This window comes from Portunus trituberculatus, chromosome 42, assembly GCF_017591435.1.
Source record: "Portunus trituberculatus isolate SZX2019 chromosome 42, ASM1759143v1, whole genome shotgun sequence".
NCBI classification, from domain to species: domain Eukaryota; kingdom Metazoa; phylum Arthropoda; class Malacostraca; order Decapoda; family Portunidae; genus Portunus; species Portunus trituberculatus.
Genome location: NC_059296.1, coordinates 16,522,239 through 16,549,367, shown reverse-complemented (window position 1 = coordinate 16,549,367; position 27,129 = coordinate 16,522,239). Strand labels below are relative to the sequence as shown.

The window sequence follows — 27,129 nt, the reverse complement described above, 5'->3', positions numbered from 1 at the left end:
AACCTCTACAACAGACGACTGCAGTCTGCTGGAGACGCCTATGGCTACCCTTTGACATGCTGATCATTGCTCATGCCGGACCAATAGTAAGTAAAACCCTTGCTACTGGTCTCACCACTGCCAGGCATCCTTGTCTCAGAGTCCCACAATATCCAGCCTCAACTTACTGAGCTCATCCAATAGATAAGGCAGTCATTGATCCTCTGTGAGGCTTAGGACGTTCTAGAAGCCTACTTGAAGAACCCTCCAAAGGTTTACCCGACGGGCAGGCGACATGTGTAGGCAAGCCTCTCTGGTGCCTTGGCACCCAAGGGGTTTGCATGATTGGACCCCCCAACAAAACTGGATCGGGGTCATAGCAAGAGGCTCGCCCATATCTAGAGCCTCAACCCTGACCTCTGCCTCCATCTGTGGTAGCAGCTGTGGACTTTTTTACAGGGAGAGCTTGCAAGCCCCACCCCAACCAGCTAGGTCAGCCTTGGGCAGGGACACTGGTATCCCTAAGGGTAAAAAAAACCCTGGCTGCCTAAGAAAGGACAGAAAGAGAGACAAAGACTGTAGAAACAGAAGGGGACTGAGCTATGGGAGGTAGAGGGCACTCACTCCTCACTTGGATAGAATCCACCTGTGTTTGTGGTAAGTGCATGTGTAATGCAGGTGTTTTTATAGGAAAACAATTATGAAACTTTTAAATAAATTTTAAAAGCTTTATTTTTGAGAAAATGGTAGTGGTAGCTGAGATCAAAGGCACTGGTTTAATCTAAATTGTTATTACAAAAAATACTAATTCACAATACGTTCAAATAAATTTAATTAGAAGAGAGAAAAAATAAACAAATAAACTGATTGAATAATATTAAGAGAACTTTCTCCTCACAATCACGCACTTTCAACTTACAGCCCAGTTCATCGGAAAAGGGTACATCACTCACTACAAAATAAATACAAGAAAAAATAATTATATAGTATAACCTACGACTTCACACAGCCTCACTACACTTGGCTCTTTGTACCTGACAGCGGCACATGCGCCTCGATCCTTTCGTAGTTCCACAAGAAAACTCACTTAACTTAACTAGTGTTTGAGACCGCAATGCACTGTTTATGGGGAGAAATGTACCAAGCGGTAACACCTTCCCCTCCCCTGTTCTCTTTTAACACCACCCCAACACAATAACATCTCTTTTCTCCGATTTTCACTAGATATTAACCTAACAAAATCACACACATGGATTTCAGCACAGAGAGAGGGTATTCGCAGCTATCTGCTCGGATGGAGAACGATATGGTACTCTATAAGTAATTAAACAATATAGGTATAGCATTTTGTATTATATAAAAGTTACGTTAATTTCACAGGAGCAAAGCACACAACTGACCTGCTAGGATGGAGAACGAGATGGTATTGGGAAAACTTCTCAGTAACCTCTTCCATGGGTTTCAAAATTATTGGTAGTTGTTACAATAGGACTGGCGTGGACGTAATAAAAAAAAAAAAAAAATATTTGATTAACATTACTATTGAGATTACATTAATGAAAGACATTTTTCCGAACACCTCAGTTCTCCCTCTGCCGACTGGAGTGATTATGCAGCAATAGAATTTAGTGTTTTTAGTTCATGGCTGGCTACCGTCTCTCTCTCCCTCTCTCTCTGACAAACAGACAGTTTCAATTCGGTTTGTGTCTGTCAGACGGTAAGCCTTCGGTCTCTATTATCCGCGTGTGCGTCGTAGTTACATTTATAACCTTAATAATTAATAACTTAATACTACTGTCCCCAACATTACACTGTGGTTTTATGTGAAGAAGGAGAGTTGTCTTTAGAGGGCAGGCTGTGACTAGTACCCCCTTGAGTTGTGAGGCACAAAGGGAAACGTTAAGCGAGATCACATATAGCTTTCATGGAGAGTTCACAGGAACCCCTGAACTAGTGTTATTAGACCTCGCTGGGAGTAAATTATCGTTTCAGTAGGTTTTGGTACTACCTTCTCGTCCATATATTGATAGGTAGGCCTATACCCTATCCCTAAGAACTTTGCAATGTAAGTAAATGGTTTTTAACTCTTTTTAAATTGATCTGGACCAGGGACGGTTTTTGTTATGGCCAATGTGGGCGACCGCCCAAGGCGCAATCCTATTTGGGGCCGCACGAGCGTCCACCCCCCCCACCAAAAAAAAAAATAAATAAAATAAATAAATAAATAAATAAATAATAATTATATATAAATAAATAAATAAATAAATAAAACCCCAGTTTTCTACACTAATAGGTACCGCTAATTTCTATGTTATGTTTTAGAGGAGTGGTCGCTGTGCTATCACGTCAACTTGCTGCTGAGTTATGTAAACAGGTTGTATGTCAAAAGAAAAGGCAAGGAGGAGTGGGGCGGGGTATCAACTTGCTCGTATGAGTCTCACTCTCAGAGGAAATTAAAGAAAGGGGGAGGGGAACGGGATGATAGACTGATCTCAGAGGGGGAGGTATGGCGTCTGATGGTGGGTTCGTTCGCCCAGGGCATAAAAGTAGCCAGGACCGCGTCTGATCTGGACTATCTTAAATGATTTTTATATCTACTGGCAAGTTGTTCCATAGTTGTGGACCATAATAGAAGATACTGTGTTTGGAAAGAGTTGTGCAATACTGTGGGCATATTATATTTACATCTTGTTGTCTGATGCCGTATCTTGATTCTAATAATTTGAAAATTTGAGTTCTCTATTTACAAGATTTTTAAAGACGAATAGAAGGAAAAACATTTATGTATAGAATAGAAATTAAGAAGCCTGTGCTCTGAGAAAAAAATTAAGTTTTCCCAAGTTGAAAATACATCTTAGAATTTTGTTTTGGACTATTTTTACCTTGGTGATGAAAGAAGACCAGGTACATGCCCATAGTGAGACACAGTATACAAAATGAGCTAGGATAGCAAAGAGTATTATAGATGCTTAGAAGAGCCTCGCCCGTGAAGTTGTTGCAAATCTTATATATGCCATACATCCTGGATTGTTTGAAATACACATCGTTAATATGATACCTCTAATTCAAGTTTTTGTCTACATGAACAATTAAGAATTTCGTATGGGTTGCATTTTTTGACAACATATCGACCTCCAACAACAATGGGGGCATTTGATAGTCTACAGAGCGATTCTGAAAAAGAATGTAATTCGTTTTGGAAATATTAATTGTTAAATTATTTGCTTTTCCCCATTGATTGATTATTTCTAATTTAGTTTGCAAATTTATGTGCATGTTAAGTAAATCCTTATCAGCTAATAAAAGACTAGTATCATTTGCATATATCTAGGAGGTTATATTGAAGAAGACGCCACGTACCTATCCGCTGTGTACTAAAAATGTGAAGCCAGTGGGCGGAGCTTATGAGGCGGTGGGCGGAGCTTACGATCGTAACTTATACACCCAAAACATTGCCATCTCCTGTGTTAAGCAATGGGAAATTGCCACTTTCTTTCTCATTACTAGAGCAAAACAAAGAAAGAACTCATGGTTTAACTTATGTAAACCACATTATAGTTTTGTAAATAGGTAATGTAGACCAGTTATTAACGATGTTAATACGAAATAGCTACAATAATTAAATTAAGAAATACAACAGGACGTTTCCGGGAGAAATTATCGCAAAAAAATTACCTTTTCTCGTTTAATGCATGGCACGGAATAAATAGTGAAGTAAAATTTCAGTGATTGATGCTTTTCCAAGGCACAGTGACATGAAATCACACATCATTCTAAATAAATTATATATATATATATATATATATATATATATATATATATATATATATATATATATATATATATATATATATAGAGAGAGAGAGAGAGAGAGAGAGAGAGAGAGAGAGAGAGAGAGAGAGAATTTTGACGTGTTTTATAATTGCTATATCAAGGAAAATCAACCTTCAGACCAAGTTTCACCTGATATACAGTTTATTTATCCTTCATTTAAATTTACATGTATGCATACTTGTTTACATCTACATGCACATGTAGATGTAAACATGTCATGTGTACATGACCTTTTTTAGTCATACGTTTGTCCCAAAGACACCTTCCATGCACTTCTCACCCAAGTCCACCAAAGCTGGAAAACACTGTATTATCTCATTTGTATGTATGATTTACCATCTAAATCTTCGTGGCACAGTATGCCACTAGTATTGCGAGTCTATTAAGGTCACATATATGGTAAGCAGCCTCGAAACATGGACATAAGACTGAAAATAAGAAGCGCTCGGGCGTTCCCTTGTATTTTCAATGGGCGGTCGGCAGGGCCGTTTCTAGCTGAAGGCGGACAAGGCGATTGTCTAGGGCCCCCAAGCCACCAGGGGCCCCCCTGGGTAGCTTGGAAAATTTAAATTTCCTAAGTCACCCAGGGGCTCCGATTAAAAATATTGAAATCTAGGGTCCCCCCAAACATCATCTTGCCTAGGGCCCCCACAAAGCTAGAAACGGCCCTGGCGGTCTGCAATGTTTTTGGGGATAGGGCAGCAACGGACCAATAGCGCGCTGGCTTCACTTTTGTGACGTCACGCCACCTTCTTATAATATAACCTCCTTGGCATATATAGTGTATTTTTGAGCTTGCGTTAGTTATATCATCTATGTAAACAAGAAATAGTATTGTGCTAAGATTGATCCTTGTGGTACCTACATCTTTTGTTATAATAGCCTACATGAAGTGGAGTAATTAATGCTCATTACAGAATACAGACTGAGTTCTATTTCTAAGATGGTTCCTGAAAAGTTGCAAAGGTACACCTCTAATGCCCTTATGTTTTAATTTGTCAAGCAATATGATATATGGTTTAATGAGTCGTACCAACTGGGGGCCGCCGTGGTGCAGTGGGACCGCGCGCTTTGTGGGTCCCAGCTTAAGCACACGGGTTCGAACGGTTCGAGGTTAGGAAGGGCATCCACTCGGGGTAACGGTTCCCAAATGCCAAAACCAAAATCCTCCTGACCCCTCTGTCAGGAGGGACCGTCCTAGCCCTAATGTAATAGGGAAACCGGGCGTAAAAACAAGAAAAAAAAAAAATAAATAAGTATACCAACTACTGTACGTGATGTTTCATCTCTAGATAATTACAACATTGATGAATTGTATAACTGTAGATTATGTAGAATGAATAGTTCTAAAACCGTGTTGATATTCTAAAAAGCAAGTTATTTCTCTCCAGTAATAATTACTTATATATGGTGGAATAAAGGTAAAATGGGAAACTTTTATCCAGGATATTTTCACAAATCAAACTCAATGTTTCGGGTTGACTTGCATTAACTCAGCCCATTGGCTTCACCCTCCACTGAAGAAATTAATTGAGGTGTGAGGCTTTGCGCGACAGCCTCTTGCTATCCCCTCAGATCCTTACCCTTCCTCCAAACGATTAGTCCAATATCAAATTCTCATTGTTAAAATGTCATGAGTTGCTGGAAATAGGATGAAATATTTCAATTTTATGGTGTAAGGATTTCCTTTGATAATTTGTGCATTTTCTATTTTTTTCCCTAGGTAGATCAACGAGGCTCCAGAAAATAGCATTGAAGTTTTTCTTCTTTTTCTTGATTTAAAGCTTTATTAGATAATTCAAGTTTTTTGTTCGCCATTTAATATAATACAATTTACCAATGACTGCCACTGTATTATCATCAATGTCAAGTCAAATCACAACCGTAGGAAACGCGAGCGAGTGACGAGAATGCACCTTCATCACGGCGGGGCGGGGACGGGAGGAGTCCGTCAGCTGGGTCGCTCGTCAGGTCACCGCTTGAATCGAGGCGCTGTTGCTCGTTAAAACCAGTATTTTTCTATTTGATCAGCAAGGGGGTATTCTTCTCAAGACATCTGACTGATCTTAATAGTGAAATTGGTGCGTGTAGCAACGAAGAGAGCGTGAAACGTTTGGCCTTGGTTACGGCCGTGGCTGGAAAGAAGATAAACAAAGATCAGCTGAGCCGTCACTTGACACCCACACCCATGGGTCTTTGTTATTTTGAGACTCTCCATCCATTATGTACTTAGGAACGAAAAAAAGAAATTATTCTATGTTAAAACTTTTGTAAAGATTAACAAAATCAATTCGTATTTACTGTAGTGTCGTGAACACAACTCTCATCATGTTTGTAGTTCTTTCAGAATAACTACCTGGATCCAAACGGAAAATATGTATGTTGGCAAACACACCTCATAGTCAGTGAATGAAAATGAAAGTATCAGGGAGAATAAGTGAATTGTCAAGCTGTTCCATTCGATATTTGGAATTGAGGACCTACCATTCTGCAAGGCCAGATTGGTGTTCCTCTGTGGCCTCCTCCTCATTTTTATCTCGGAGACTGAATGCATCAAAAAATCTCTACAGCAAAGACTTATATGCCCACTATGGCTGTGTCAATGCTATTGAGTTTTCCAACGAGGGAGATCTACTGGTATCAGGTAAGAACATCTTTGCACAATAATAATAATGATATAAATTCAAATATTCATTACCTATGCTTAACTTTGAAAAATTGTCCTTACTCACTCACTACTGATTGCTAGAATGAAAATGTTTTCTTTGAAAATACAATTTATAATTTTTTGCTATTTGTTTGGGTGTTACATTTTAAGAAAACATTCTCTTGTTAATCACACTAACAACAGGTTCTCTCACTACCACAGTCTCTTTTTTTTTTATTTATACCATTTATTTATACCATTTTATTTATACCTCTTAACAGCAAACCATGCTAACAACTGGTTGTCAGGATTAATAGCTCAATTTGCAGTTTTACCCAACTATGGAATCTGAAATGTGGCTTATGTTTTTCTGGTGAGAAATGTAGTCAATTGATTGATGGTAAATATAGGTATATATATATATATATATATATATATATATATATATATATATATATATATATATATATATATATGGTAAAAATGCATAAGAAGTCCCCTCTCCCTTTCCCCACCCTGCCCCCCCCAGCACCAACAAGCTTGGGAGCCTGTGGGGAATCGGGGGTTTTTGGGTGGGGGGAGCCAAAAGAAGCGATATATGGGGATCATAAAAAAATCTAAGGACAAAAACCTATGTTTTCAAGGGAAAATGTAAAAGTAAGAAAATTCAAGAATAATTTTCACTGAAATTATCCCTTCCCAGTCCTAGCAAGTTTGGGGGCCTGTGGGAAATCGGGGGTTTTAGGGGGAGGTATATTTGAGTGATATATGGACTGAAAAATCTAGGGACATTTCCCCAAAAGTTTTACATAACCCTCCCCCCTACAACACTAACCTAACCCTAACATAAACCTAACCTAACGTAACCTGACCTAACCCTCCCCCCTACAACACTAACCTAACCCTAACATAAACCCAACGTAATGTAACCTGACCTAACCCTCCCCCCTACAACACTAACCTAACCTAACATAAACATAACCTAACATAACCTGACCTAACCGGGGGGACACAGCCCCCCCGGACCCCCCTTAAACACTAACCTAACCCTAACATAAACCTAATCTAACCTAACTAACCCCCTATAACACTAACCTAACCCTAACATAACCTAACCTAACTGGGGGGGCTGCATCTCCCGGACCCCCACCACAACACTAACCTAACCCTAACATAAACCTAACCTAACGTATCCTTGCTTTGGGGCAGCTTCCCTCCCCCCACACCGGTTCTCTTATAGCTCCACACAATATGCCCTACCTCTACCAATACCCCTCCTCACAATACCTTAATGAAAGGATGAAGGTCCTGGCTGGTCATCTTCTCAATTGTACACTGACTTGCATCGCAGGAGCGATGATTTCCCAGCAATCAAATTCGCAACCTTTCCGCTGTACTCGACAGCAAACTCCAGCAAGCCGAGATCACAGTCTTCACAGCGTGTCATGGCGGGTGCAGGGTAAGGACTGGGCACCTGTACACGTGTTACCCTCATCCTTCATCGCGGATTGATACCTGCGCTGATATCTGCGCTCACGAACCAATGAAAAGCGTTCATGTTTGAAAATTAATAGAAGTACATGAATGAAAGTGTGAATTGAGGAAAAAGACGAAGATAAGTTATCATCAAAGAGAAAGGTGGTGCATTATTTACATTTTTGTCTCATAACACATACGTTGATGACATGTTGTCAATTCACATGTAGTAGGAACTTGTTCCTGTCAAGGCAGAGGTAAATGACTGAGGTGTTGCGAGGCTCAGTTTCACCTGCGTACCTCAGTGAACGGATCTGTTAGGGACTTAGATTCTGGCGGAGATGGGTGATTTTCAAGAAAGCAGTGTGACCTACGTAAGGTCGACCTCCTTCTGAAATCTTTATACATCACAAGTATACTATTATAACTTCTTCATAATGACTACTTTGAAGAGATTGGTAAGGGGGACCTCTTCTGCACATTAACCATATATATATATATATATATATATATATATATATATATATATATATATATATATATATATATATATATAGGTATATATACCTATATATACATAATTTCCATTGCAGATTAATATTTTTGAGTTATGACTTTTTTGACACCAACTTATGCCTACCTTTCATTCCCAACAATCTTGGGTGACCTGTAGGAAATCAGGGTTTTTAGGTAGAGGAGCATTAAATTGAGTAATGTGCATTGCAAAAGAGCTTGGAAATCAACAAAATCACATAAAAACTCTGAAAATGCTTTGATGGTGGAGGTGGTGGCTGGATGCAGTGGCGACAATTGTTGTCTTGTTGATGTTGAGCAATGTTGCCAACATTATATTTCTAGCTTTATCTGCTGCCCCACACCCACCAAGGGTTACTAACTAAACCCAATGGAATTACCTGATATAATAACCTTTTAGCTGGTGGGTCTGTGGCCCCCTGGCTTGAAGGTTATAAGGTTTGGTTTGTTTAGTATCCCTTGAGGGGTTTGGTGTAGCAAATACAGCTGGAAATGTAGCATTGGTAATGCTGCTTTTTTTGGTAGACAGGAGAGGGAAGGGGCATCGGTGATCCATAGGGATGAAAGAATAGTCAAATCTAGAAAAGTAACCAGCTTAGTAAATGTGAAGAATAGTTTAAATGTGTATTAAACAAACTGTAGGAGTATTTTAAATAAGATAGATTTGCTGAGAGGAGCAGCTTGTGTTGAAAATTTTTATATAATTGCATTAGCAGAAACCTGGTTAGATATGTCAGGGAAGGTATTTGATCAGGAGGTGAAAATTTATGGTCATACACTTTTTCATAAGGTTAGGGAAAACAGAAGAGGGGGAGGAGTGGCCTTGTACATCAAGAACACACTGCAATGTAGTATAAACAGCAGAATTAAAACAGATAGCAAAATAGAGTCTCTATGGGTATATATTAAGGACAAGTCTCAATCAGTAGTAATGGGTTTAGTGTACAGGCCACCAAATGCTTCAGACCAAATAAACTCTTCCCTATGGGAGGAAATAAATAGAGCAGCCAGGTAAAGTAAGGTAAGTGTGGTAGGGGATTTTAACTATAGGAATGTTGATCGGAGCTTGATGGTAGGTAACAGGGAAGCAGAAGAGTTTCTTAAGGTCATACAGGATAATTTTTTAAAGCAAGTCATTTTAGAACCCACACGGGGAAATAATATTCTAGATTTAATTCTGACAAACAGGGAGGAGGCAATTACGCAGGTGGAGGTTTGTGGCCAGCTAGGTAACAGCGATCACAAAGAAATACAGTATATATTGAAATGGCATGAAACTTTTAGAAAAACGAATGAAAGGAAAGTACCTGACTTCAGGAAGGCTAATTTTGAGGGCTTAAGGGAGTATTTACAAGTCGCTTGGCAAGGGGAAGGCAGAAATAGTCAGGTAGAAGTAAGGGAGGAGCAGAGAAGGGGCGGGAGGTGAGAAGTCGGAGTGGGACAGAGAGAGAGTGAGGCGGAGGTGGGAACTGGATTAGAACATGGGAGGAATCCCGGTCAGCTGAGGGTTGGTGAGATCTATACCGACTTCCTAAATAAAATACGTGAAGGTCAGATAGCTAACATTCCTTATAAAACAATAAAATCACGAAGCAGTGACCCTAAGTGGATGACAGACAGATTAAAACGATGCATAGGGCAAAAAAGGAATATATATAAGAGGCTAAAGGCAGGAGATGAGGTTTTAAGGCTGCTATGCCATGAATTAGTAAGAACAGTTAAGAGGTTAACGAGGAAAGCTAAAAGTTAATATGAGTTGAGGGTAGCCAGCCAAGCGAAGATGGACCCCAAGGGATTTTTCAGCTTTACAAGAAGAAAAGTACAGAAGAAATAGGTCCCTTAAGGACAACAAATGGGGAGATGGCTAGTTCTGCAGAGAGATTAGTAGAATTATGAATGAGTATTTTTTAACTGTCTTCACCCAGGAGAACACACAGGAAATCCAAGATAGCAAACAGATATTTAGGGCAGAGGACAGTGGAAAGCTGACAGATATTCATATAACTAAGATAGTGGTGGAACAGGAGATAGATAAACTAAAGAAATTTAAGTCACCAGGACTTGATGAAGTATATCCAAGGGTTCTAAAGGAATGCAAGGAAGTCATCAGCGAGCCTCTAGCGGTACTTTTTAAGATGTCACTGGAGTCAGGTGAGGTACCTACAATGTAGAGAGAAGCTAATGTGGTTCCCATAATTAAGAGGGGAGATAAAACCCTAACGTCTAATTACAGGCCTGTCAGCTTAACTTCAGTTGTGGGTAAATTAATGGAATCAATAATAGTGAAAAACATTAGGGAACACCTAGATAAACACAGCTTAACATATAACATACATAACATAAATAATAGGATAACAAAGGGCCACCAGGGCCCATCTAGGTTATCCTGTATCAGTCGCACAGCGACCTCGTCATCAGTACTTAAAGATACACTTACAAGTACACAATACATTATATACTAATTCTAAATATTTGGCCCATTAACAGGGCTAAGTCCTGCAGCGAAATCCTCTACAATTTGTGGTCCCCATACATGGGGATCATGTCTTATTTAACTATAGTAAATTTCTTATAAAAACTATCATGCAGTGCTATACATAATTATAAATCTAATGAATTTAAGTGCTTATCTAATCTGTTTTTAAACATTGTCAAACTAGTGCTATTTACAACCGTCTCTGGCAATGCATTCCAGAAGTCTACCACTCTATGACTAAAGAAATATTTTCTTATATCTAACCTGCAGCCTTGCTTTCTAATCTTCCTGCCATGATTTCTAGTCCTATTTCCTCCTCTAAGGTAAAGAAAGATCTCACATCTATGTAGTTTGTATCTGAAAACATTTTAAATAACTCTATCATATCCCCTCTTATACATCTCCTCTCAAATGAAAACATGTTTAATTCCTTTAATCTATCTCTATACTCCAGGCGCTTTAATGCTGGTATCATCCTAGTTGCTCTTCTCTGAACTGCTTCTAACATGTTGATATCCTGCCTTGATAAATCAAACACAACATGGATTTATGAAGGGGAAGTTGTGTCTTACAAAACTTGTTGAGCTTTTATAGTAAGGTTTATGAGGTGGCAGATAAAGTTGATAATTATGACACTAAGTTTTCAAGTTGTAGGAAGATGGAAATACAGAAGCAGGTAGGGAGTTCTAGAGTTTACTAGTGAAAGGTATGAATGATTGAGAGTACTGGTTAACTCTTGTATTAGAGGGTTGGACAGAATAGGGATGAGAAAGCCTTGTGCAGCGAGGCTGCAGGAGGAGGGGAGGCATGCAGTTAGCAAGATCAGTAGAGCAGTTAGCATGAAAATAGCGATAAAAGATAGAAAGAGATGCAACATTTCGGTGGTGAGAAAGAGGCTGAAGACAGTCAGTCAGAGGAGGGGAGTTGATGAGACGAAAAGCTTTTGATTCCACCCTATCTAATAAAACTGTGAGTGGAACCCCCAAACATGCGAAGAGTACTCCATACAAGGACGGATAAGGCCCTTGTACAGAGTTACCAGTTGGAGGGGCGAGAAAAACTGGTGGAGATGCTGCAGAACGCCTAACTTCATAGAAGCTGTTTTAGCAAGAGATGAGATGTGAAGTTTCCAGTTAAGATTATGAGTAAAGGACAGACTGAGGATATTCAGTGTGGAAGAGGGAGACAGTTGAGTGTCATTGAAGAAGAGGGGATAGTTGTCTGGAAGGTTGTGTTGAGTTGATAGAAGAAATAGAGTTTTGGAGGCATTGAAAACTACTAAGTTTTCTCTGCCTCAATCAGAAATCTTAGAAAAATCAGAAGTCAGGCATTCTGTGGCATCCCTGTGTGATCTGGTAACTTCCTGAAGGGTTGGCCGTCTCTGAAAGGATGTGGAAAGATGTAGAGTGGTATCATCAGCGTAGGAGTGGATAGGGCAAGAAGTTTGGTTAAGAAGATCATTAATGAATAATAGAAAGAGAGTGGGTGATAGGACAGAACCTCGAGGAACACCACTGTTAAAAGATTTAGGAGAAGAGCAGTGGCAGTCTACCATGGCTACAAAAGAACGGTCGGAAAGGAAACTTGAGATAAAGTTGCAGAGAGAAGGATAGAAACCGTAGGAGGGCAGTTTTGAAATCAAAGCTTTGTGCCAGACTCTATCAAAAGCTTTTGATATGTCTAACGCAACAGCAAAAGTTTCACTGAAATCTCTAAAAGAGAATGACCAAGACTCAGTTAGGAAAACCAGAAGATCACCAGTAGATCGACCTTGATGGAAGCCATACTGGCGATCAGATAGAAGATTGTGAAGTGACAGATGTTTAAGAATCTTCCTATTGAGGATAGATTAAAAAACTTTAGACAAGCAAGAGATTAAAGCTATAGGATGGTAGTTTGAGGGATTAGAATGGTCACCCTTTTTAGGAACAGGCTGAATGTAGGCAAACTTCCAGCAAAAAGGAAAGGTAGTTGATAGACATAGTTGAAAGAGTTTGGCCAGGCAAGGTGCAAGCACGGAAGTATAATTTTTGAGAACAATAGGAGGGACCACATCATGTCTGTAAGCCTTTCAAGGGTTTGGGCCAGCAAGGGCATGGAAAACATCATTTCCAAGAACTTTAATCATAGTCAGAGGGAGGAGAAGAGGGAGGAACAAGCTCATAATCATTCAAGGTGGAGTTGTTAGCAAAGATTTGAGAGAAGAGTTGCACTTCAGAGACAGAAGAGATGGCAGTAGTGCCATCAGAATGAAATAAGGAGGGAAAGATGAAGAAGTAAAGTTGTTGGAGATGTTTTTGGCCAGATGCCAGAAGTCTTGAGGGGAGTTGGAATTTGAAAGTTTTTGACATTTTCTATTTATGAAAGAGTGTTTGGGAAGTTTTAGAACAGATTTGGCATGATATCGGGCAGAAATATAAAGTGCGTGAGATTCAGGAGATGGAAGGCTCAAGTACCTTTTGTGAGCAACCTTTTTATCATGTATAGCACAAAAACAGGCTGTGTTAAACCAAGGTTTCTAATTAGAAGGTTTAGGTTGAGAAAAAGAATGAGGAATGTATGCCTCCATGCCAGACACTATCACCTCTGTTATGTGTTCAGCACAGAGTTGGGTCTCTGACACAGAAACAGTAATCATTCCAGGGAAAATCAGCATAATACTTCCTCAGGTCCCCCAAATTGGCAGAGGCAAAATGCCAGAGGCACCTCCACTTTGGGGGATTCTGAGGAAGAATTGGAGAAATAAGACAAGATACAGAAATATAGGGTAACACCATAAGGAGAAGTATTAGAGGTAAGGAAAAGATCAAGAATGTTGGATGTATCTCTAAGACAGTCAGGAATACAAGTAGAGTGTTGCACCAGTTGCTCTAGGCCATGGAGGATAGCAAAGTTGAAGGCTAGTTCACCAGGATGGTCAGTGAAGGGAAGCCAAAGCTGGTGGTGACCAGTGAAATCTCCAAGGATGGAGATCTCTGCGAAAGTGTAAAGGGACAGAATATGCTCTACTTTGGAAGTTAAATAGTCAAAGAATTTACTATAGTCAGAATAGTTAGGGGAGAGATAGGCAGCACAGATAAATTTAGTTAGAGAGTGACTATTGAGTCTGAGCCAGATGGTGGAAAACTTGGAAGATTCAAGAGCATGGGCACGAGAGGAAGTTAGGTCGTTGTGCACATAGATGCAACATCCAGCTTTGGAACGAAAATAAGGATAGAGAATGTAGAAGGGAATAGAAAAGGGGCTACTGTTGGTTGCCTGAGACAGCTGTGTTTCAGTGAGGAAAAGATGAGGTTTAGTAGAGGAGAGGTGGTATTCTACAGATTGAAAATTAGATCTAAGATCATGAATATTGCAGAAGTTAATGAAAAAAAAGTTGAGGGAGGTGTCAAGACATTTTAGGTAGCCACCGAGAGAGCAGTCTGTGACTGCCCCTAGAGTTGTGAGTCACAACTACCTTTAATGGAAAGTTCACAGCACCCCTTGAACTAGTGCTGTTAGACCTCACTGGGAGTAAATTATTGTTTCAGTAGGTATCTATTCCCTTTTCCAATTCTTGTGTTTGTTTTCCTTGTCAGTAGTAGACTTTCCTATTTTCTCTCAGCTCATCTGAGATTCTGTCATTTTGGTATTGTAAATCTGAAGATTGTTTCAATTAGCCAAGAAAGGCTGTTGGGACTTAACCCTTGGTAGGACACTCAAGACAATGTGAGTAGCACATTACCAGGTAGGCCAGGGCTATCAAACTCACATATCACAGCAGGCCACACATTTCATCAGAGTATATGTACAGTATGCAAGCCAGATGATTGTGAGCAGATTGATATCATCTATATCTTACCATGATGAGGATCATAGAACCCTCACTAGATTGTGCTATAATCTTCCATCCAGGACATATGAAATTCAAGGAAAGCATGAAGAAGGTTGGTTAATTACAGATGCAGTATAAACCATTAATTAGTAGACAACTAGCAAAACTCAGAGATAAGGACCAAAAAAATTTCAAAGAGAAGCTTGAAATTCTGAATGTGTTCAGCTGATACCACCTCCTATGGCAATGAATTACAAAATTTAACAACATACAGAAAGAGGAAGTAAGTTCTGGTATTGGTAGATTGACAAGGCACAAAGAACTCTTTGCTATGACTTCTTGTCTGACCATTTAAGTGAGGACACTTTCCACTCAAGATATTCCAAATCTGGATTAGATAAGCTTGAAGCAATTGGCCCTTCATTGAGTATAAGTTAAGTCTAAATAGTCTGTCTGAGTAAGAGTAATTAGCATAACTATCAGTTTTCTTAGTCCACCTTTTCTGAACATATTCTAGCATTCGTAAGTTCCTAATATATTCCACGTTCCATACAACACTGCCAAAGTTGATAATAGGACAGATATGGGTAATAAAAATCTGAATCATAAAGTTTAAAGATTTACAAATTGTACCTCTTAGCAGTGTATTAGCCTTACAGCACACTTTATTAATATGCAGGTGGAATTTTAATGAGGAATCAACCAATATACCAAAATCTTTAAAAGAGTTTATATTAGGAATGGGACAATCACCAATGAAGTTGGTAAAAATAGTATCATTCCTATATCATTAGGAATGGACACACACATTTATTTTCTGAAAAGGAGCGTTCGTATCTGAAGTATTACAGTATATATATATATATATATATATATATATATATATATATATATATATATATATATATATATATATATATATATATATACAGTAAGTCCTCGTTATACAGTACATATGCGTTCCTGAAAACCTTACTGCATATCAAATTTACCGTATACCGAACCCATTATAACGTGTAATAATAGGGAATGCGTTCCAGCACGTCAAAAGTCACCCCTACAGAAATAAAAATACATGAAAATAATAATTAAAAAAAAAAAAAAAAAGTAAAGTACTGCACAAAAGAAATAAACAGAAAATGTTTTTTATTTACCATTCACTCGCCATGTATTCTATCAGATGATGTCCTTCCCGAGGCTAAGGGACAGTAGGGATTTCAGCTCTTACTTATCTTCCGCCGAGTGGGCAGACAAGGATAAGACGTTGTCGTCTGCACTGTTGGAAGCAGATGTAGAAGGGCCAGCTGTAGCAGGGTCGGCACATTTCAGTGGTTTGAAGAAAGAGGATACTGAGGAAGGGCCAGCTGTAGCAGGGTCGGCAGGTGTGATAGGGACAGCATGTCTGACTGGCTTGAAGAACGATTAGATGGAGGACTGTTTAGTTTTTCTTGTTTTTTCATCATAGATTTCTTGATAAATCTTGACACTTTTCTCTAGGTCATGAGCCACTTTGCTACTCCTGACAGAATTTGGGTCATGTTCCTTCAGAGTTCAGAGTTTTCAGAGATTTTTCGATACCACCGAGACATTCTCTAAGAGTTTTGATGTCCAGGCCACGCACAGGTTCTTCTTCCTCGTCTCCCTCTTTTTCTGCCTCCTGTGATGCCTTGTCTAGCTCTGTAAGTTCATCATTTGAGAGAGATTCAGCATGGCTTTCCAAAAGATCTTGAACATCATCATCATCATCATCAGCTTCATCGAAACCAGCCTTATGGCACAGATTTACTATGTCATTTCTGATCGTACCAATGCCGTCTTCAGCGAAGCCTGGGAAATCATGCACGCATTCTGGCCATACTTTATTCCACGCCAAGTTCATGGTAGACATCTTCACTTCGTCCCAAGATGACTTAATGTTATCTAAGGCGTGCTTGATGTTATACGACTTCCACCATTCACTGATAGTGGGCTTGCCAGGCCCATCTATGTTCTTTATCAGTTGCTGCATGGTTTGCCACTGGTAGTAGACTTTAAATGTTTGCCGTGATTACTATGAATATACTTGTGCTTACAATAGACCATTTAATATTCCATTTATTCATCTAATTAGTAATGCATTTAAGTAATATGCAATACAGTTAAAAAAAAGGAGGCGTGCTTAATGTTATACGACTTCCACCATTCACTGATAGTGGGCTTGCCAGGCCCATCTATGCCCTTTATCAGTTGCTGCATGGTTTGCTGCTGGTAGTAAGTTTTTAGTGTTTGCCAAGATTATTATGAATATATTTGTGCTTACAATAGAGCCTTTGATATTCCATTTATTCATTTGATTAGTAATGCATGTAAGTAATATGTAATGCAGTTAAAAAAAGGGGGTAAGGGGAAGAGATAAGAGGCTCCAAGGGTGGTCAAGTTAAAGTCAGAACTGTGAGTGGCGGGGAGGTGTGGTGTGGATGATGTCATCACCTCTGCTTCCTTGCGCTGGGCCCTCTCGGATGACATGAGCGGATACCGTATCTGTGAATTTTTCTTACTATATATCGAATCGAGGGTAGTAATTTCCAAATACCGTAACTGTGAATTTACCGTATAAAGAACTACCGTATAACGAGGACTTACTATATATATATATATATATATATATATATATATATATATATATATATATATATATATATATATATATATATATATTACGCCACGAGGCTGCGGTTAACTGCTACAGCTCACTAGAGTGTTATTCTGGCCAAATCGCCAGCTTTATTACGGTCAGTACAGTGGGGATTATAATACACTCCACAGAGTCCCTACTACTATAACTCACAGCCGCCGTAACCCTCAGGTTCTTTCAAGGTCGCCAACAGTGTATAATTTCCCCCCCCCCCACTGTAACGGAATCTTCTCAACAACTCCTTCTCCTCCTGTGCCCAACCAAGTAGAATTTATAAATGGTAGATGTTATGTGTAACAGGGCGAGGCCTTAATACCCCCTAGAGAAACCACCCACAAGGACAATTCCACCCACTTCTCTATGAATTATTAATGCCTCTCCACCCGCCTTGTCCACAGACTGTGATAACTCACAGACCGGAACAACGCGCGCGGTATATTATATTACTATACTATCCTACTACAACAAGTGCTTACTAACACCTGTCAGACTGACATCCCTAGCCTACACTACTATTACAATATATGATGTGTACAGCACATCTGGTGGTGTACACACAAGCCCAGACACCACTTATGGGTGACAACAGCTATACACGGAGTCCAGATATTCGTCACAGACAAGTCTGGTGGACGACAACTACGCACCACTGGCCGACATGAAGCCTCTCATCATTCAATAGTGTGCGTGGCTACTACCACTACAATACAGTATACTACTGAAACTATACAAAAGATGGTGGGGGCACACAGCCGCCCACCAAACCACACTGGTGACTACAACCACCAACAGCAAAATCAGGACGAAACAATAACACATCCCTCCGCATTGCTCCACCTGAGTGGATGAACGCACGAGAAATGCAGCCTCAACCGGCCACACTTTCTCAGAACAACAAGCCCGTTGTTCTACAGCCACGGTCAAACCGAGTAACAAGCCAGCTACTCAAAGGGAGGGCACAACTCCCAGACCAATGACTAACGAGTACTTTGAAAGCCCAGCCAACACGCGTCTCTCTCACTGTGCCAGACCGTCGAGAGGGGTGTCTATCTCCGCTGAAGGCTAACTCTGTACTGAGTCCCGCTCGCAACGAGAAGTGAGAAGAGGGAGGTGGGGTGTCTGCTCAGCAGAACAGCCCGAGGGGCCCCCGCTGGGTGGCCATAGGCTTCACTTATAATGAAATAATAAATTAAAGAGGATTAAGACGGTGCCCATCACAATATATATATATATATATATATATATATATATATATATATATATATATATATATATATATATATATATACAGTGGTATCTTGGAATACAAACTTAATCCATTCAAAATTTTTTCTTACTCCAAAGCATCAAAATACATGTATTCTTATGGAAGAAATTATAATTCGTTCCAAACCACCTCCCAAGACCCAAAAAATTGTATTATTCACCTAATTTCTTACTTTTTTGCATACTATTACTATATATACTAGTAATACTATTATGCTGTAACTATAGAAGATAGGAAAATAAAGCAGGAAAGTAAGCAAAATGTAATATAATGAAAATTCAACTTCTCGTGGTCAGAAACAAGCGTCACCACATCCTCCTCATGTGATTCCATCAAGCCAGCACCACACACTCTTGTATAAGCCAATAAGTTTTTCTTTGATATCTTGCATTCATTATGGAAAATAAATCAGGGAAGTAAGCAAATTGTAATATGAAAATTCAACTTCTTCACGGTCAGAAACAAGCGTCAACACATCCTCCTCAGATGACTCCATCAAGGCCAGCATTACGCACTCTTATCTAAACTAATAACGAGATGAAAATAACGATTCCAATATTGTCATGCATCATAATATGTTTCTGACTTACTTACCTATCCATGGAAATACATGTATATCTTATATCTCACCAAAAAGTACATAAAAAATTATAAAATAAAGCATACTGACATCAGTGCTCTCACCATCCTCACGCTTGGTGCCCTCACACTTCCACAAACATATCCTTGTAAAAGCTGATACATGATTGGCTAAGTGCCCAGCATCTTGAAAACAATGGGCCAATGACGCCTCGACATATGACAGATAGACTCAAGCATAAACAAACTGTGCGGCATAAAGGAGCACGGCTTCTGAAAAGTGCCACGATCATGCCTGACGGGCTCTAATGAAGTCATGATCATGCCTGACGGGCTATAAGGGTTAAGGCTTTTAATTCATGAGCTGGATACTCTCTCTTCCCTTCGGATCTTCTAGAATCTTCCATACGTCTGTCTGTATGTCTCGTGACCATGTGTGCTGCTACGCTAGGCTGATAATTGGCCCGGTCGATTCCTAGTCATAGTAGACAGCTTTGGTCACAGTAGATTGATGAAATCGTATTATGAATATTCAGTGGTTCAATTGTCTGTAAGTTTTGATAATATTAATGTCAGTTATTTATATTTATACAAACCATTTTTCTTTGCTTTCCTGTAATTCTGAATGGTTGTTCCAGGAGGTGATGACCGCAGAGTTTTGCTGTGGAATGTGGATGGTGCCTTGTCTGGGAGTCACCGTCCGTGTATTATGAAGGGGGAACACAACAGCAACATCTTCTGTCTCAGTTTTGATTCAAGCAATACAAGAATATTTTCAGCTGGGAATGATGAACAAGTTATTGTGCATGATATAAAAACGTAAGGATGCTTAGTTATTCAAAGTTTCTTAATTTGGTCTGGTGAATGAACTAGATCAGATGCAGATGAGGATGGGTCTATTAGTTATTGTGTGGGTAGAATGACAAGGTTAATTGTCTATTCTCTCCTCTGCTTATAGGTCCAGAGGCTCAGATTGATTTTTTATTTAGTTTTTAAGAATATCTTAATATATGAGTGGTTAGATGGGTATATGAGGTAGGTTTTTGTGTATGTTGGTGTATATATGTGTGTTGGAGCTTTGTCCACTTAGTTTTGTTTTGTAATCTTCATTATTAGTCAGTGTTATTTCCTTCTTGCTACATGTCCAAACCATTTTTACATTTCTTCTGTGCTGAATTAGGACACTAGTACTGAAAAACTATATTTAATAGGATTCTATGCTGAAACCTTCACTATAGTACTCTCATTGAATTTCCATGTTTTGCACGAAATGAACTGTTGGAATGTAGTATTTCATCAATTTAGTTAAAGATATATACATACTGTAAACCAGATGAATTTAGTTTGAAAGGGACTCTGCAGTTGTAGCCAGATGGAATATTTGAAAGATTCAAGAGGATGAGCACAAAGCTGCACATAGCTGCAACATTTAGCTTTGGATTAAAAATCAGTACAAAGAAAATAGGAGGGAATAGAGGAGTTACTGTTGATTTTCTCAGACAACTGCATTTTTTATAAGGAAAAGATGATCTTAAGTAGAAGAGATATGAGTTTTCAGATGTAAAATTAAATATAAGATTGTGAATGTTGTTGAAATCGATGAGGAAAACTTGGAGAGTTATGACATTTAGGGTTGATGCCAGTAGAGTAGTCTGACCTGGGAACATTTGTGGTTGCTTCTCCAGAGAAGGACTCTGAAACTGGTGTAGGAGTTACTGTATTAAATTTTGAGTTTTGGGTGAAGGATATGCATGTATTAAGTGCATGTAAAGGTGTATGAAAAAAAGAGAGCTGTTTTAGAGGGCAGGCTGTGAGTGCTTTCTTATGTTGTGAGACAAAGGGAAATCACAGCTTGGCAGCACTCCCTGATTTAGTTTTAAGACTGGTCCAGTGATTGTGACCTCACTAGCCGGTGTCAACTGCCTCCTGGATTTTTAAATGATGTCAAATGCTTATAAAATATTTTAAATTTTTTATTGTATAATTGAGACCAAATAACCAAATAACTTGCATAAAGTGATACCAATGAAATTCAAGAAATTAATAATATTGTTCTTTTCAGGGGTGAAACTTTAGATGTATTTTTGCACCGTGAAGCTGTGTATGGTGTTTCTGTGAGTCCCACAAGTGACTCTGTATTTGCCAGTGCTGGAGAAGATGGTCAAGTCCTTCTGTATGACATGAGGGAACCTGTTACTACAGGTAAGCTATCTCTCAAAGGTTAAGTACATATCATATAATGAATCAAATACTTTTAGTAACTGATGAAAATAATATACATCTCTTTAATTTTTATTGTTGATATTTTTAATGTATAGTAAAAGTAACATATTTATTTTTCATTATTAAATGCTTTTATAAGAACAAGATCTGTTCAAAAATTATCTGATCAAAGTCAAGGGACAAAGTGGCAATTATTCATATATTTATTATTGTTTTCTTTATGTCTTTCAAGTGAGACCACGTGTGATCCTTCACATTTATGAGTAGATTTTTCATTCCTGGAAGCATTTCTTGACATTTTTTTTTCTATGCAAGAGGGAAAAGCTGGCCAAGGGCAAAAAAAAAAAAAAAAAAAAAAAAAAAAAAAAGGACCACTTAGTTGTAGGTCCATCTCCTGAATCTCATGCACTTTATATTTCTGCCTGGAATCATGCCAAGTCTGTTCTTCAACTTTCCAAACACACCTTCATAAATAGAAAATGTCAAAATCTTTCAAACTCAAACTCCCCTCAAGACTTCTAGCATCTAGCCAAAAAGATCTCCAATAACTTCACTTTTTCATCTTTCCCTCCTTTATTTCATCCTGATGACACCACTGCCATCTCTTCTGTCGCTAAAGCTGAACTCTTCTCTCAAACATTTGCTAACAACTCCACCTTGGATGATTCTGGGCTTGTTCCTCCCTCTCCTCCTCCCTCTGACTGTTTCATTCATGTCTTCAATCAAAATTCATCATAGTGATGTTTTCCGTGCCCTCACTGGCCTAAACCCTTGGAAGGCTTATGGACCTGATGGGATCCTTCCTATTGTTCTCAAAAACTGTGCTTCCATGCTTGTACCTTGCCTGGCCAAACTCTTTCATCTATGTCTATCGACATCTACCTTTCCTTCTTGCTGGAAGTTTGCCTACATTCAGCCTGTTCCTAAATAAGGGTGACTGATCTAATCCCTCGAACTACCATCCTATAGCTTTAATCTCGTGCTTGTCTAAAGTTTTTCAATCTGTCCTAAATAGGAAGATTCTTAAACATCTGTCACTTCACAATCTTCTATCTGATCACCAGTTTGGCTTCTGTCAAGGTCGCTCTACTGGTGATCTGGCTTTTTTTACAGAGTCTTGGTCATTCTACTTTAGAGATTTGGGTGAAACTTTGCAGTCGCGTTAGACATATAGAAATTTTTTGATAGAGTCAGGTACAAAGCTTTGATTTCCAAACTGCTCTCCTATGGTTTCTATCCTTCTCTCTGCAACTTTGCCTCAAAAGTATCCTCTCCAACTGTTCTATTGCTGCTGTTGTAGCTGGCCAATGTTCTCCTAAATCTATTAATAGTGGTACCTCAGGGTTCTGTCCTGTCACCCACTCTTTTTATTATTCATTAATGATCTTAACCAAACTTCTTGCCCTATCCACTCCTACGCTGATGATACCACCCTACATCTTTCCACGTTCTTTTAGAGACGACCAACCCTTCAGGAAGTCAACAGATCACACAGGGATGCCACAGAATGCCTGACTTCTGATCTTTGTAAGATTTCTGATTGGGGCAGAGAAAACTTGTAATGTTCAATGCCTCAAAAACTCAATTCCTCCATCTATCAATTCGACACAATCTTCCAGACAACTATCCCCTCTTATTTAGTGACACTCAATTGTCTCCCTCTTCCACATTGAATATCCTCAGTCTGTCCTTTACTCACAATTGTAACTAAAAACTTCACATCTCATCTCATGCTAAAACAGTTTCTATGAAGTTGGGCGTTCTCTGCCAGTTTTTCTTGCCCTACCAACTGCTAACTCTGTACGAGGGCCTTATCTGCTCCTGTATGGAGTACTCTTCACATGTTTGGGAGGGTTCCACTCACAGTTTTACTAGATAGGATGAAATCAAAAGCTTTTCTTGTCATCAACTCCCCTCCTCTGACTGACTGTCTTCAGCCTCTCTCTCACTGCTGAAATGTTGCATCTGTTTCTATATTTTATTGCTATTTTCTTGTTAACTGCTTTACTGATCTTGTTAATTGAACTTGCCTTGCTGCACAAGGCTTTCTTCTTCCTCTCATCCCTGTTCTGTTCAACTCTCTAATGCAAAGGTTAACCGGTACTCTCAATCATTCTTACCTTTCTCTGGTAAACTCTGGAACTCCCTGCCTGCTTCTGTATTTCCATCTTCCTATGACTTGACTTCTTTTAAGAGGGAGGTTTCAAGACATTTGTTCCTTAATTTTGGTAAACTCTTTATTTTTCTTTTAGGGAACCAGCACTCAAGTGGGCCTTTTGTTTAATATTTTGTTGCCTTTGGCTGGCTTCTCTCCTACATAAAAAAAGGTTCAAAAGAGTTACTTGAAACTTTCCTCTTAATTGAATGAAGTCAAACCATAAGAAGTTAGAAATTTGGGAGCAGGCTGGTAATTCCAGAGTTTACCAGAGAAAGGTATGAATGATTGAGAGTACTGGTTGACTCTTGTATTAGAGAGTTGGATTGAATAAGGGTGAAAGGAAGAAGAAAGCCTTATTCAGTAAGGCTGTAGGAGGAGGGTTGTCATGAAGAAGCAAGATCAGAAGAGCAGTTACCATGATAAAAGCTGTAGAAGATAGCAAGAGATGCAACATTTCAGCAGTAAGAAAGAGGCTGAAGACAGTCAGTCAGAAGATGGGCGTTGAAAAGATGAAAAGCTTTTGATTCCACCTTATCTGATAACACTGAGTGGGAACCCCGCTGCCCAAAAGATGTGAAGAGTACTCCATGCATGGGCAGATAAGGCCCTTCCTTGTACAGAGTTAGCAATTGACAGGGGTGAGAAAAACACCTCAAAATGCCTAAATTCATAGAAGCTGTTTTAGGAAGAGATGAGATGTGAAGTTTCCAGTTTAGATTACGAGTAAAGGATAGGCTGAGGATATTCAGTGTGGAAGAGGGAGACAGTTAAATGTCTTGAAGAAGAGGGGATAGTTGTCTGGAAGGTTGTGTTGAATTGATAAGTGAAGGAATTGATTTTTTAAGGCATGGAACACTACTATTTTCTCTGCTTCAATCACAAATGCTTCAATCACAAATCTTAGAAAGATCAGAAGTCAGGAGTTCTATGGCTTCTCTGTGGGAACTTACTCCCTGACGGGTTGTTCATCTCTGAAATGATATGGAAAGGTGTACGGTGGTATCATTAGTGTAAGAGTGGATAAGGCAAGAAGTTTGGTTAAGATCATTGATGAAAAGTGGGAAGACAGTGGGTGACAGGACAGAACCATGAGGAACACCACTGATTGATAGATTTAGGAGAACAGTGGCCATCTACACACTAGCAATAGAACAGTCGGAGAGGAAACTTTGATAAAGCTGCAAAGATAAGGATAGAAAACATAGGATGTAGTTTTGAGATCAAAGCTTTTTTGCCAAACTATCAAAAGCTTTTAATATAAGGCATCTAGAACAAGAGGGGTATCCCCGCCAAAAGTTAGTTTTGAGTAAATCGCGTTTAAAGTTTGGCAGTGTTTATGAACGTGTAACTCTATAACCATTGATCCTAGAGAAAAGTATTATATATGAAAATACAGTAAGCCCCCTATTTGGCGAATTGATTAGTCTGGTGAAACTACTGCCAAATGCGAATTTCGCCAAACACAAGTTCTTTATACCATATAAATTGTCTAAATAATGCCTCAATCAGTCTTTGGTCATTGCCAAAAGTCCCTCTTTTGACCCCTAAAATACCAACTTTCGAGCTGAAATAAAATCGTTTGCCTTCACATATTAGAACACATGTACAAAACACACCAATAAACAATAAATAAAGATAATAATACATGATATAAAGGCTGTAACTCCCGTTTTTCCACCTGTTTCCCTTGCCCACTTTCGTTCTTGTCTGGTAGAGGCCATGTTGGCGGTAAATTGCCAGAATTCATTCTCATGCTAGTAGAACAGAGGACAGCACAAAATGGCTGAAGGGGACTCTTACACTGCATTTTGATAGGCTTAGAGAGAGGTTTGACATCACTGGGGAGGTGCGTGGATCGGCGTGCGGCCGCCAGGGGACCGCCAAGTTTGAATTCAAATCGCCAAGCGTGCACTTGGTGGTCCGTGGCCACCCTACCGCCAAAAGTGAATTTCGCCAAGTTGAGATTTGCCAAGTGCGGGGTCTTACTGTATGCACCTGGAACAGACCTTTCCGAATATGTAAAAGAAAATAACCTATCCTTGAAAAAAATACCTCATTAGAGGAAAAAAACAAAATTATCCCCATCACTTTTCCATTGGTCCACATTCCTCATACGCTTTCTACACTTGCATACACGCTCCACGTCACTATCACTTGAGTCAGAATTCATCTTGAAGCACGAAATAGGGTGTAATCCTCGAAAAAATGAGCACAATGCGATCTTACAGTGAGGCCTACTGAGGTGCGAGAACACTGATTCAAACAAGATTGTAGGGGGGTGGAAAAATCCAGGTTCATGTATTTTTGCCGGCTTAGTACAGACAGCCACCTGATTGTACACTTTATTCAAGGTATCCCGGTGATGCAGGTGACAAAATAATACCAAAAAATCACCTTGCGCTGGCCTGAAAGGCAATGGAAAGCGAGAAATAATAGCAAGAAAAAAGTTTAAATGGCACTATGTAAACACGCTGCGGGACAACAAAGATGGCTGGACGCTATGATTGGCTCGCTGGGAGGCGGGCTCGGCGCCTCGCGCGGTGATTGGCTGGGACTCATGTGGTGGGGCGTGGCAGCGATACCCCTCTTGCTCGCTATCTCATGGCTTGGTCTAGCAAGAAAGTGCTGGACTTTAAGCCCTTTAACCACCACGAACAAGGGTCGATATCGAAATGCGGCCAACGCTGTTCATAAGTAGAGGGATACGCCTATTACATCCCACCTAAAAGTGAAAACCGGTATTTTGGCGGGGATACCCCTCCTGTTCTTGACGCCTCATATGTCTAAGGCAACAACAAAAGTTTCACTGAGATCTGTAAAAGAAGATGACCAAGACTCAATAAGGAAAGCACGAACATCACCAGTAGAATGACCTTGATGGAAGCCATAGTGGTGATCAGTTAGAAGATTGTGAAGTGATTGATGTTTAAGAATCTTCCCATTGAGGAATGACTCAAAAGACTTAGACAACATTCGACCTGCCCACCCTCCTGGTGGCCTCAGGCCGCCCCTCTCGGCAACTTGCAGTCCTTCGCGTTCGCGGCCCTAATCAATATATTCCTACATAGTTGTAAATAATATACCAATATAACAATATAACCTTTTACTTACCTGAATAACCATAAAAAATGATTGGTTGAAAACTCGATAACATGCTTTGAAAGTACAAAAACTCGAGTTACGTACAAAATCGACTTACGTCATGTTTCAGGAACGTAACTCTGACGTAACTCGGGACCTTACTGTATATATATATATATATATATATATATATATATATATATATATATATATATATATATATATATATATATATATATATATATTGTGGTAAACTATTCTTGCAGTGCCTGTTTTGACTAGATGAGTATATTGATGATTTTGATTATCATACATCCTTTTCAACAAACAAGTAGGAAAGACACCCTGCATTATTACAGTATGTCACTGTGAAAGCACACCTATGTA

General features: G+C 39.3%; 1 protein-coding gene across 2 annotated transcripts in view; it reads left to right on the top strand.

Moving 5' to 3' along the window:
- Nucleotides 1–5,722: 5,722 nt before the first annotated feature.
- LOC123517303 (DDB1- and CUL4-associated factor 5-like) overlaps nt 5,723–27,129 on the top strand; it is an 81,879-nt gene continuing 60,472 nt past the window's right edge. For both annotated transcript variants that reach the window (XM_045277251.1, XM_045277250.1), the window contains exons 1-3: nt 5,723–6,457; nt 19,919–20,099; nt 21,343–21,482. In XM_045277251.1, the coding sequence (XP_045133186.1) occupies nt 6,223–6,457; nt 19,919–20,099; nt 21,343–21,482 (556 nt within the window). In that variant the 5' untranslated portion in view covers nt 5,723–6,222. The remainder of the gene's footprint in view (nt 6,458–19,918; nt 20,100–21,342; nt 21,483–27,129) is intronic.